The following is a 14,261-nucleotide window of genomic DNA, read 5'->3' on the forward strand; positions in this document are numbered from 1 at the left end:
TTTTGTATTGTGGTGTGTTTTGTCTTGGGGTTTTGGTGTGTATGTATTTGGGATTGTAGCTAGTGGGGTTATCTAGCAAAGTCTATGGCTGTCTGGAGTGATTCTCAATCAGAGGCAGGTGCTTATCGTTGTCTCTGATTGGGAACCATATTTAGGCAGCCATATTCTTTGAGTTTGTCGTGGGTGATTGTCCTTAGTGTCCTTGTTCCTATCTGTGTTAGTTTTCACAAGTATAGGCTGTTTCGGTTTTCGTTTTTCGTTTTGTTATTTACATTCTTTGTTTTGTAGTGTTTGTTGTACTTCGTGTTTACGTTATTCATTAAACATGGATTTTGGTCTGACTCTCCTTCACAACTAGAAAGCCGTAACAATATAGGTCTTTTTTAATTTGAGATTTAATAGTTTATTTATTTGAAGTCAGGAGTGTGAAAATACAATTAGGCTGCTGCATTGACCTTATATACTACCAATTGGTCACGTTTACACATACAGTACATTGGTGTATCCTTTACTTTTATAATGACTTACTTTCACTTCCATAACTGACACCAATAACAGCCAACAAAATCACCCTTTCAACATTCCTTATGAGCCCAAGTTAGGCATTTGACTGGTTGCGCCGTTCTCAACTGTTTTAACAATTCTACAATAAATCCCCATGCATTTGTAGCTTTCCTTCTCTGCCGCCAAGGCACACTCGCAATCTGCATATCGTTACTGTCACACTCCTCACACATCCTCTCTGCTTCATTATTCCGGTTAGCCAAATCCCCCTCCCCTGACCGAGCAGCGGAGTTATGCTGACATTTTAATGAAACGTCAGCAGGTGATATTTTTAAGATATTGAACCAGTACAATAGGACACAATTAACAGCGATTCATATCTCTCAGTAAATCTGCTAGAGGAGCTACTGCCTGCGCTGTCTTCCTCCTCCTACGCATGAGTGAGATGATCGATAGACAGTCATCTGCCGGGGAGACATCATTGAACTTATCAGCGAAATTTCCAACACACTTTAACATCGGGCAGGCAAAGACTGGGAAGCCAAAGTTTTTTTCCCTGCAGCTTCCGAGAGGATGTGTACATTTTTTACAACACTAGAATATGGTACAGCTGTACATTTAAATTCCCTGGTGTGTAAATCTTGGTTTAGGAAATCATCTCTGTCTGTTACTACCAGAGACGGTGTTTAAATGTACAGCACCCATGGAGGAGGCACATCAACACACTTCAAATATTGTGATTTAGTGGCCTGTGTCTAATAAGATGAAAGTCTACTGTATATTCCAGAACAATCCTAAAGGTGCTATAGGATATGCATTGTAGCTTTGGAATCTTTTCTCTCAACAGTAACTGTGAGTTGTATTTCAATATATAGGATAAATAGATGATGAAATAATCCATTCCAAAGGCAAGTGCAAATTATCTTCCTCAAGGTGACAATAACAAAGTTAAATGGAAAATATGACTACCGTCTTATCCATTGGCTAGAAGGTGAACACTTTCTTCCAAAAGGCCTTGAAAATACAGTAGGGGTTTGGAGCACATTGTTATCCCAACTCCATCCATTGGGAGGGGTTTGAGAAAAAGATGGAGGAGAGATAGGGAGAAAAGATAAACTGGTCACTCATTGGCTTAAAATGGCTGACTTTTAAATCTCCCTTTTATTCCTGCCCAGCTCTTATCCCACTTCCAGCAAGGTCACGGTGCAAACACACCACCAATCTCGTCACTAATGAATATCCATGCACATCCTCCTCCTCACCACGCCACACGTATCCCAGCGTACTGAGCTGTACTAGAAGGTCAAACAGCCTCCCAACACTGATAGCGGCGTGGACTCAAAGCATGGGGAGAATGGATGGATGGGGAGAACTCATATCTCACGCCCATCTCCAACTGAGCTTTCATCTCATCTATGGGCTGAGGTCAAACTAGCAGCCATGTCAAGTCGCAGCATACTATCCAGACTGAATGATGAGTGAAGCGTGTTTCCTAATGAAGCTCCTCATTAAAAAACTCCACAACAAAGGTGTCGGCTTATGATGCAACTTATCTCCAGAGTGAAGTAAAATAAAATTAGGGAAGGCGGAGGTGTGATGCAATAGGTTGTTTATTTTCTAGTAGCGTGTATTTGTTCCATGCATACGGCAGGGGTGGTTGCTTCCACTGAGAAATAGCAACCCTTGGCACGTTTCAACAAATGTTTTCTGCCCAATAAAGCCAGGTGATTTAATGTCACTACATGTTGTTCAGAAGGTATTGTTGGTGGTTGCATTCCTGCATTCCTCTATGTAAGACTCTCCTCCTAACCACTGCAGTAGCTGACAGACTTCCCTCCCAAGACATCACAACAAGAAAGACACATCACAAGGCTCATGCTTTGTTTAGCCAATGAAAATGGAAGCAGCGGCCCTCGTTAAAACTGCTGTGATGGAGGTTGTGGTGATGGAGGTGAAGGTCTGGAATGGCCCTGGACGGTTCTAAATAGGACGTGAAGCAAAGGTGAGGAGGGAGAGTGGGATAGATGGAGGGGAATGGTGGTGTTGGGAGAGGAGGAGAGCCAGGTTTATGGGATGAGATAGGAGGGGGGTAGGGGGTTGAGAAGAGGAGGGAGAGACCTTCCACTGACTCTCTCCTCATTCCTGCCGAGTGATTGATATGAGAAGGGCCTCGGAGCCCCTCAGGAAATGCTTCCCTCTCCCTCCTTCCCTTCGTCCTCCTCTCCCTCAGCACACTCTGGTTTCCCCCTCTGCTGGGTCCACAGTGGCTTGCCCTGGGCAGACAGTGATGGAGAGGGCGCTAACATAGTGGCACTGGGGGGGTGGATGAAGTGGAGAGGGATGGGGGGGGGCACAGCCTACGACAACAGCGCAAACCACTGCCCTAGGCATTCCCTAAACATCTATCCAACCACTTTGCATCTCATCCATCGACTACATTGAACAACTTCCTGACTTAGAGCCGTGGAGAAGGGGAATGAGGAGCAACACAGGGATATTCAAATACTGCAAATGAGCAGTACTATAAAAACAGACATTTTCTAAGCACAGTGTATTTTACAGGGGAATCTCCCAGCAAGTGTAGGACCTTATCTCAATGCTTCCAGCCAAAAGTATTTCCATTGGAATGCAAGGGATGATATTTAATCATTCTGCTGAGATCTGCAACACTAGGCTAATCTCCATTTTCACAATCACATAGTGCCTGTGGTTATGTGATTTCCTGCTGTTGGGTGAGGCACAGAAGTGGCGAACAATGCAATGTATTTCACTCTCAGAAAAGGACCAGGCAGTGTAAGAGTATGTGGCATTAACATAATCGTATGCAGTTAACCCCAATAGGTGTATTCAAATCAAATGTTATTTGTCACGTGCGCTGAATCCAACAGGTGCAAATAGGTGCAAATAGAATGCAAATGGAATGCAAATAGACCTTACCATGAAATCTTAATCAACAATGCAGAGGGGTTTTTTTATTAAGAAAATATTTGCAACAAAAACAATGTAACACAATAAAATAACAATAATGAGGCTAGATACAGGGGTTACCGGTACTGAGTCAATGTAACGGGGAACGGGCTAGTCGAGGTAATTGAGGTAACATGTACATGTAGGTAGGGGTAAACTGACATAGATAATAAACATTGAGTAGCCGCAGCGTAAAAAAAAGGGGGTCAATGCAAATAGTCCGTGTAGCCATTTGATGAACTGTTTAGGTAGTCTTATGGCTTTGGGGTTGAAGCTGTTAACCCATCAGAGTCAAAGCCGGGGGCGGGGGCGTTCTACTAATCTACTGTATATGGAATTGTTTTAAGAAGGTTATACCAAGGATCATTTTGCTATTTGATTTAGATTTATAAGACCCCTTGAGATATAAAAAATATATAGAACAAATTGAGACAACCAGTCAGGATGCTGTCAATGATGCAGCTGTAGAACTTTTTGAGGACCTGAGGACCCATGCCAAATGTTTTCAGTCTCTTGAGGGGGAATATGCGTTGTCGTGCCCTCTTCACGACTGTCTTGGTGTGTCTGGACCATGATAGCTTGTTAGTAATGTTTACACCAAGGAACTTGAAGCTCTATTGACCCCAATCCAAGTCATAATGCCTTCTTAACACAATCTGTGGTTTTGCCCTGAGATGAGTTCATTTGATTAATATTCCTCAGGGTAAGAAGAGACAACATTTTGGAAAAATTATATTGCGATGCTTTCCTATATTGAATTCCCACTCCCAGGTCGGAATTCAATGTGGCCGCGGGTTGTTGACAATGCAGCTTTTAAAGGCATTTTCAGATTCAGCCAACATATGCAGCGTTTACCATGAATGAGATTTCTGGGAACGCGGTAACATTGACTGAATCGTGGTCTTTATTGTCTGCTGTTCAGCAGAAGCATTCAAAAACTCTAGAATAAATACAATTAAAAGACATGGCCTTGCAGCTCCCAAGCATTAACCTCTGACCTTTCTGACTGATCTCCTAGTGACTTGAGTCTGAGACTCCCTCTGAGTACACTACAGAACATGGAGGCTGCTGAGGGTAGGACTGCTCATAATAATGGCTGGAATGGAGTGAATGGACTGGCATCCAACACATGAACCATTCCATTCACTACATTCTAGCCATTATTATGAGCTGTCCTCCCCTCAATAGCCTCCTTTGCTGACCACCCTCCAACAACACATCAATCTCCCTAACTACAGTATCTCTCAGTGTGGGTAAAGCCAATTGCACAAGCCAGACACTTCTTTCCCTGCTTTTCACAACCACCACCACCACTCCTTCCCCACTTCATCAGACACTCAGTTGCTGTCAGTGCAAGACTGGTCTGCAGGACCTGAAGTGCCGTTTAATTTCAAACCCGTCATTAGACCGTTCATTTACTCCCTTCCTTCCCGGAGCCAATATTTACCATTCAGATAGCTGCTGCTTTTCCCTGCATAAAGCTCTGTTCTGCAGCGGCCCAGGGAGAGAGATAACAGTGATTCCGGCCCTCTCTCTCTCTCTCTTTCTGTCTCTCTCCTCAGGGAGACACTCAGGACAAGTAAATCTCTCCAGTACAGCAACGATAAACCAGGGATGTCCAGAGTAAAAGAGCAAAACACGGAGAGAGAGAGAGAGAGAGAGAGAGAAAGAGGGTGTGGGGTGTTTAGGAAGGAGATTAAGAGTGTGAAGCTGGAAGAGAGGGGCACTGGAGGAGAGAGGTACTGTAGACAAAGATGAATTAGAGCAAACATACTGTAAGTGACAAGTACAGATTTAGGTTCTTAATTTGACCACCCTATTGCAGAAGGACTTTCCTGTAATGCAGAAAATGTCAAACTTGTAGTGTATGAGGTTTAAAAAGGCGTATGAAGTTTGTCAATTCCACTTAGAAATTTCAGACTTGATTTCCCTTACAAAAAATGTATCAACCCCTAAAGAAAGCCCATCAAATTAAGATCCTACATCTGTAGAATAATTTGTACATTTAAAAAAATGAGTGTTCAAAACATTAGGAGCACCTGCTCTTTCCATGGCATAGATTGACCAGGTGAAAGCTATGATCCCTTATTGATGTCACCTCTTAAATCCACTTCAATCAGCGTAGATGAAAAGGAGGAGACAGGTTAAATACGGATTTTTAAGCCTTGAGACATGGATTGTGTATGTGTGCCATTTAGAAGATGAATGGGCCAGATAAAAGATCTAAGTGCTTTTGAACGGGGTATGGTAGTAGGTGCCAGGCACACCGGTTTGAGTGTATCAAGAACTGCAATGCAGCTGGGTGTTTCACACACAACAGTTTCCCATGTATATTGAGAATGTTCCACCACCCAAAGGATATCCAGCCAACATCCAGCATTGGAGTCAACATGGGCCAGCATCCCTGTGGAACACTTTTGACACTGTGTAGAGTCCATTCCCTGGCGAATTGAGGCTGTTCTCAGGGCAAACTCAATATTAGGAAGTTATTTTGTACACTCAGTGTACATCCTCCACTATGACCACATCTACACTGATTATGATCTATAATTAGATGTTATGTTATGATTGTACAAGTTTGGAATTTCTTTGAATACAATGCATGGTAATGATGTGAATTTATTCCTTTCAGACAATTCTCATACATACAGAACTGCAAAAAAAGGCAAACACATTTTTATTGAATGTATTTTATTGTAAAGCTATAAGGAAGGATAATTACAAGATATTGTTTCTTTGATTTGCTCAGCAAAAATAAAAGACCACATTTATTGTTCAAACATGCAGATACTGATCTTAATATAATAAAACTAATTAGGCTAAAAACGAACATAGAACCAGATTTCCTCAAAGCCACTATTTTGCAATAAAGATCAAATAAAAATACAAATGAAACAGAGTAAAAAGGCGTAAAGCAAGTGAGTAGTTACAGAAGAGGTTTTAGACAGAGTCAGCATCCTCACCATTTCTGCACAAACCTGACCACTCACACCCTAACATAACCCTATTGGGAAAAATATCTTACAATTTAGACTTGTCGTTGGATTTCACAATGTTTTTTTTTCTTAATTTAAAAAAAAGCTACACTTGCATGTACATAAAACTGTACCAGAAAACAAGGCATCACAAGCATGTTTCCTATATATATTGTATATAACCAACAATTAGGCTACAAAGTTTGACTTTCTATAAAGACATAATTTAGCGGCAGCTGATTATTCCTGTTTTCTTCTTCTCATTTCGAAAGCTCACCCGACCTTTTGGGGCTAGTTACCTTGAGGGGAGCGAGTTTCACTTTCTTCAGCTTTTGGGGTAAGAAAGGGATGAGGAACCCAATAACTGAATAACTCTACATGGCACAAAGTGAGATTGTTTAAAAATGAGCTGTTTTCTCAAGAAGCATCATCTGCTTTGTTTCAGTTCCTTTAACTGATTTTGTGATTGTTTATTCAAAGTTATGACAGTTACGTTTCCCATGTCATAGCGTTTTGTGTGTTTCATTGCATTGTGCGTATGTTAGAGTTATGCTGTCATTAAGAACCCATCATTAATAAGGGGAAACAGGAAACGTAGAACACAGTCTGCCTTGTGGAAATGCAGGACATATTTTACAAAGCCAAAAATCCAATGCCTCTGGTAAAAATAGCAAATACCATTTATATGTATATGTTTATAGCTGTGTTGTTTTTATTCTATTAATAAAACAACGTCGACAACAACAAAAATGTATATATTTATAAAATTGGCTTTTTCATGCTCTACTAAATCTCCTCATCAGGAACAACCAGAACCGACCTATTTCTTTGACCAGCCCCAGTTGATATTTGCACCTTGATTAACTGTGTATTGTTTGTTCTGCTGGTATGATTTGACAGCATAATGTGATGTGATTGGAGCTTCAACATAATTGATAGACCTTGGAGGTGGGCTTCGGATTGAACTGCCCACCCCAGTGATGTCGTTATAATGGTGGGGTCCTACAAATGAGGGCTCAATGCCACTCCGCATACCATTGACTGAGCCATTTTCAAAACACACACCTAAAAGTCACACACTGGAACGCAAAGTGATTTCAATTAGCACTCTAAACTCATTCTAGGTTGCTTTAATGAATACTTAGGAATCAAGATATATAGACCAACAAGGGAATCCCTTGATAACATTACAAGTACTGATCTACATTCCATTTTCTATTCACTATAATTAATATCCAACCATATTTATGAGCACACCCAATTCTCTGAATCTGTAAAATAGTCTCTTAAAAGCAAACGAGGTGGAATTATCATCATGATGAGGATTTGAACATTACTGAGCACAAAAACACAAAAGGGATCTGAAAAAGATGTGCCAAATAATATGCCTTGTCATCCATGTTACGCCTGTCTGCACTGACTGCATTCCATGTTTCACGGACCAGTTACTGTATAAGCCGATCCGTTGAGGTAAAGAGTTCTACATGCTTCATGAATTAAGGAATACAATTGAATAAAATGCACACACAAAGCAATAAACCAACCAAATCAACACAGGCATGCTTTGCCTCAGCATAAAATAGGATGCTGCTGCAGTGGTGCTAGACACACGTGCACACTCTCTCATACGCATGCACGCGCACACGCGCACACACGCACACAGTCTTCTCCTGCCCGTATCTGTGACAGCTCCTCTCTAGGGATAAACTCCAGGTGATTCCCCTTGGAGAGAGTGAGAGTTTGTGAGACTGTCAGAAGAGTCCATAGAGCTTAGGTGGAGCCATCTTTTTACAGTATGCAGGCAGCACCTCTAAAGCTACAAATACAGAAAAAACACCTGTATGCGTGCTCACACACACACACACACACACACACACACACACACACACACACACACACACACACACACACACACACACACACACACACACATGCTCTCCTCATCCCCTCTCAAATTTCACTGTGTGTTCACATTGAGCCTCAAAGGTTAAAGGAAAGCAAATAGCATCGCATCTCAAAGGTCAGCTTCTCCGCACCACCACAAAAAGCTGGGGTTAATTGGTGCCACATGACCTACCCCCTTCACAAATCATTTACTCTCACTCCATCTCTATCTCCATCTCCCTCCCCATTTGTTGTTCAAGGACCCCTCCTCCCCCTCCTCCCCGCAGCCCTCTTCCCCGTCAGCCCTCTGTATATCAGCTATGTCAACTCAGGAGATGGAGCTCAGAAGGGCTTAGAGTCTATCCCTCCGGCACTGAAGGTCCTGATCAGCCATGGGTGGGCAAGGGAGGTTACCAGGGGACTAGAGGCCCTGTCGGGGAGAACCAGGGGACTAGAGGACCTGTAAGGGAGAACCAGGGGACAAGAGGCCCTATCAGGGAAAACCAGGGAACAAAAGGCCCTGTCAGGGAGAACCAGGGAACTAGAGGCCCTGTCAGGGAGAACCAGGGTACTAGAGGCCCTGTCTGGGAGAACCAGGGATCTAAAGACCCTGTCAGGGAGAACCAGGGGACTAGAGGCCCTGTCAGGGAGAACCAGGGGACTAGAGGCCCTGTCAGGGAGAACCAGGGGACTAGAGGCCCTGTCTGGGAGAACCAGGGGACTAGAGGCCCTGTCTGGGAGAACCAGGGATCTAGAGTCCCTGTCAGGGAGAACCAGGGGACTAGAGGCCCTGTCAGGGAGAACCAGGAGACTAGAGGCCCTGTCAGGGAGAACCAGGGGACTAGAGGCCCTGTCTAGGAGAACCAGGGGACTAGAGGCCCTGTCTGGGAGAACCAGGGGACTAGAGGCCCTGTTAGGCAGAACCAGGGGACTAGAGGCCCTGTCAGGGAGAACCAGGGGACTAGAGGCCCTGTCTAGGAGAACCAGGGATCTAAAGGCCCTTTCAGGGAGAACCAGGGGACTAGAGGCCCTGTCAGGGAGAACCAGGGGACTAGAGGCCCTGTCTAGGAGAACCAATGATCTAAAGGCCCTTTCAGGGAGAACCAGGGGACTAGAGGCCCTGTCAGGGAGAACCAGGGTATTAGAGGCCCTGTCAGGGAGAACCAGGGTATTAGAAGCCCTGTCAGGGAGAACCAGGAGACTAGAGGCCCTGTCTAGGAGAACCAGGGATCTAAAGGCCCTGTCAGGGAGAACCAGGGGACTAGAGGCCCTGTCAGGGAGAAAAATGTGTGTTTGCTGTGAAGGAACACCACAGGAGAAGCCAGTGACTTAATATCGGACCAGTGTTTGATCTATAAATTATCAAACAAGGACATGAAATCAACATTGAGATCTACTTTGAATGAACAGTTACTTGAGGTCCAAGATCCTAGCTGTTACTGTGTATGGACCTTCCTGTAGAGAAGTCATTGGGAGGATTTGGTTGAACATTACTTTGTGTTCATTAGAATGAGCAATGATGAAAATTGTATTCATTAATTAATGTAATATATTGTACAGTGTTGACATAGCCCAGTAGAACTGAAATACAGTTGATTTCAAGCAGATTCCGTTCCTTTCGTGCCTTATTTGTTCTTGTAGCCTATCCCTTTATTATGTGGCTTTAAATAAAATACGTGCTTTTTCAAAAGTCACAGGGATTGATTGTCACCATGATAGACCTATGACTGAGATTTTTAAATGATGCATTATTTACAATGGTTAACCATTTAGTCACATGTAAATCATGTTATACATTGAAGCACGCACAATCAAGTCAGCCATGGACTTGTTGAATGTGAACTGTAATTCAAAGCATACTAGAAATGCACACAAAAAAAATGCAGTCTACGGTCAGACACAGGAACATAAGATACACATACTAGCCTGACCTTGTGACCTTAGCTTTTTGATGCCATGACCCTTAAATGACCCCACCTGAATCATGTTTTGTATCCTAGCAAGCCATAACAACAACAATGTCTCTTTGAGTGTATCCTGCGGTGGTGTTTATGTTGTGCAAGAGCTCCAGCTGTAGTGTTAGTAGTCTGGAGGTCTTTTTCACACTCTCTTTTTTCTCCTCAATGCGTTTTCATTAGTCCAATCATGGCTGATGCTCATTGCCACAGGTGAAATCCCCATTACTGTCAGCAGTTATTATTATGAGACTCCAAATTAACTTCCAAACCGCCAGGACACCCTGCTCGGTTTTGAGATGTGGAAATGATCACTGCTAATGAACGATGCCTCCAGGCTCAATTAGAGCAATGCCTCTGCATGGCGGGGTTAGTGGGGTTAGCGCGCTAGTGTATAGGAGAGCTGTGAATCCTCCCCAACTCTCCAACTACTACCACCGTCACACCACAGGACCAGGACAGACTTTACCTCACACCCACAGCAGGTCTCTAACAGCTGTGCTACAGTGGGGAACTGACTTGGAACAGCAGGTGATAAATACCATCAGTTTTCACAAAGATGACTACAAAATTGTCAAACTTAGAAACTAGAGATTGCAATATTAGAGGAGTTAGAGTTATGGAGTATGTGCACCATGGAACGATACACCTTAACAAAAGCAAGCTGTTTCTCGTTGCTCTCCAACTGGATACCTGGTGAGAATTGATCCTTCGGTGAGACCTCAATCAAAGAGTTTGAGATTTGGGTGGCGAGGGACTGAAAATGCACAGCAGTAGACATTGACATCCACTTCAGCCAACACTTTTAACACCAGCACCATTTTTTTCTGACGTGTTTTTCTTTTGTCCAAGATCATAGTAAAGATGAGGAATACAAAGTCACAAATGTGTACTGTAGCTTCACATGTTCAGTGATGTGTCAAAGGTTATAAATTCTCCCAGTGTTACACTTGGTATTGTCAACCGGTGCATCATGGATAACACAACCAACCAACAAAGGTTCCAGATCACTGTGAGATCTTAACAACAATGACTCAAAAAGCTCTTATTGAAGCTCTATACAGCCAAAGGAAAATAATCTAATAAAATGCTTAAAGTCTAACTCATTTCCATTGTATTTACAGCTCTGTACATTGATAAAGACCTCTTGGTTGTGAAAAAATGTTTTGAGGACTTTAATGTCTTATGTTGAGCAAAGGATGGCAAAATTACCAGTCAGCTGTGTCCTCTTGAGTAGGAGCAGGACTTGCCTGACGACTCAAACTGAATTCTTCCATGGCTCTATAGTTCGCTACATACTTCAGTCTGAGACTGCCATCATTGAAGTTGTTTGTGGTGTCGACTAAAATGAGGGGTGGTGTAGAAAACATAGTAATCAGTGATTGGATCATCTCTAACCAATCAGAGTATCAAAGCCAATGTCGAATTTTCAAACTGCCGCTTTACCCACGTGTTCCGGCTCTGTCCAAACCCATTGGTTTCTGGTACCAATCAGAATGGCTAGAGTACTTTTTCCTCTTCTAGAAATCGTTGCGCAGATACTCGGATCATGACTCATTGCGGAGAAGAAACTAACATCCGTGGGTGTGGTGTAGCATTTTGCAGGAGCAAGGAGTTTGGGTAGTCAGGCAAGAGAAACACCGCTCTAATTCTAGTTATAAACTGGGTGGTTCCAGCCATGAATGCTGATTGGCTGACAGCCGTGGTATATGAGACCGTATACCATGGGTACATTTATTGTACTGATCTAATTACTTTAGTACCCAGTTTATATAATAGCAATAAGGCACCTCAGGGGTTTGTGGCATATGGCCAAAACACCACGGCAAATGGCTGTATCCAGGCACTCTGCGGTGTGTCGTGCGTAATAACAGCCCTTAGCCGTGGCATATTGGCCATATACCACACCACCTCGTGCCTTATTGCTTATTAATTGGAGGTCCAAGAGTTGAGACCGACACTCACTTCTAAAAAAAAAAAGGAAACAAAACAGAAAACCAAAAGAACACCTAAAATAGATGTCCATACACTGTATATTCATGTGTCTATTTTACAAGAACACTTTTCTACCCTCATTGTTTTCAGTTCAACGGAACTCCAACGGAAATTCATTGTAAAAAAAAAAAGAACTTGAACACGCAATCATAACTAAATAGTCTCCAATTAACTAATCACAATGTTTAAATGATAGCGTAGTTTACATTCTGTCAGTAGCATTTGCACTCGCCAAGTATCTTCTTTGTTTGGCTTGGACCGATTTGTACTCTTTATTTAATTCATTGGAGGTTTTGTGGATTCTAAAGCCTCATACGGTGGGAGGTGGTTATAAAAAGGAGGGTGGTGGTGGTGCTATGGCACTTCTCAGACGACACAGCAGCTAGGCACAGGGGCAGTGAGGGGTAGGCCTGAGGGCATGGGGTCAGGAACAGTGGGCATATGGGTAAGGGTGAAGGTGGTGGGGTGGTGGCCACATCATCGCCCTCACAGGTAAATCTCTCTCTTGGAGCCCTGGTTGGTGGGTGTGGTGGCGGAATGGTATTCGGCTGCCTGGCTCAGGGGGATCTCCTCGCAGCCTTTGCCGGAGTCGCTGCCCCCGAAGGCACTGCTGTAAGGGGGCAGGAAGCGGATGTTAGCCACCTTGGAGCCTCCGCTGCCACCTCCAGCACTCCCACGCTCGTCTGCCATGGGCTTGGGACTGCCGTTGGCCATGAGGTGGTCCTGCCCCTCACTCTCCAGGTAAGGCACGAAGGTGGAGAGCTTGGGGGCGTTCTTGGTGGAGCTCTTACGATTGGGGGAGGGCTGGCCAGGCATCCAGCAGGCGTCGGAGTGGCCGAACTCGGTACACTCATGGGTGCAGTTCCCAGTCATGGCCACATCAGGCAGAGGCCTGAGATCTGCAGACAGAAAGGGTATCGGAGTTAGTATAAGACAGCAAATGAGGAGGACACATAAGAAAAAGGATGAGTCTTGGACAGTAGAGTTAGATGAGCACATGTGATAGCAGAAAACACATTTATAATCAGTTTCATAAAGTGATCATCTTATTATGAAGGATAGCAATGAAAAGAAATGGCAGAACATATCATGTTTGTGAAATGGGACAACAGAGCCAACCAGTGTGGACTAATCCACCAACATACTGTGTTTAACCAGCATAGAACTGTTCAAATAAAATCTAAATCAAATAAAATGTCATTTGTCACATTCTTCATAGAATAACAGTGAAATGCTTACTTATGGGCACTTCCCAAAAATGCAGAGAGAAAGAAAATTGAGAAATAATAGAAAAGTAATAACACGTAATAATAAAAGTAATAATAAATACACAATGAGTAATGTATAACTTGAGTAATGTATAACTTGGCTATATACATGGGGTACCAGAACAGAGTCGATGTGCAGGGGTACGAGGCAGTTGAGGTAGATACAGTATGTACATATAGGTAGGGATATAGTGTCTAGGCAACAGGATAGCAGCAGCATTTGTGAAAAAAGAGTCAGGGTAGCTATTTGGTTACCTATTTAACTAATAGTCTATGACTTGGCTGGCTGGAGTCTGACAATTTTTAGACCCTTCCTCTGACCTCTGGTAAAGAGGTCCTAGATGACAGGGAGCTCAGCCCCAGTGATGTAATAGGCCATACACACTACCTTCTGTAGTGGTCGATGTCAAGCAGCTGCCATACCAAGCAGTGATGCAGCCAGTCAAGATGCTCTCAGTGGTGCTGCTGTAGAACGTTTTGAGGATCTGAGGGCCCATGCCAAGTCTTTTCAGCCTCCTGATGGGGGAGAGGTGTTGTTGTGCCCTCTTCATGACTGTGCTGGTGTGTGTGGACCATGACAGATGCTTTGTGATGTGAACACTGAGGAACGTGAAGCTCTCGACCTGCTCTACTACAGCCTAGGCGATGTAAATGGGGGCTTGCTCTGCCCTTCATTTCCTGTAGTCCAAGATCAGCTCATTTGTCTTACTGAC

General features: G+C 43.5%; 1 protein-coding gene across 2 annotated transcripts in view; it reads right to left on the reverse strand.

Moving 5' to 3' along the window:
- Positions 1–6,158: 6,158 nt before the first annotated feature.
- Positions 6,159–14,261, reverse strand: part of LOC109864935 (protocadherin-1) — a 372,821-nt gene continuing 364,718 nt past the window's right edge. For both annotated transcript variants that reach the window (XM_020453023.2, XM_020453022.2), the window contains exon 5: positions 6,159–13,179. In XM_020453023.2, the coding sequence (XP_020308612.1) occupies positions 12,767–13,179 (413 nt within the window). In that variant the 3' untranslated portion in view covers positions 6,159–12,766. The remainder of the gene's footprint in view (positions 13,180–14,261) is intronic.

Source organism: Oncorhynchus kisutch, linkage group LG19 (assembly GCF_002021735.2).
Source record: "Oncorhynchus kisutch isolate 150728-3 linkage group LG19, Okis_V2, whole genome shotgun sequence".
Taxonomy (NCBI): Eukaryota; Metazoa; Chordata; class Actinopteri; order Salmoniformes; family Salmonidae; genus Oncorhynchus; species Oncorhynchus kisutch.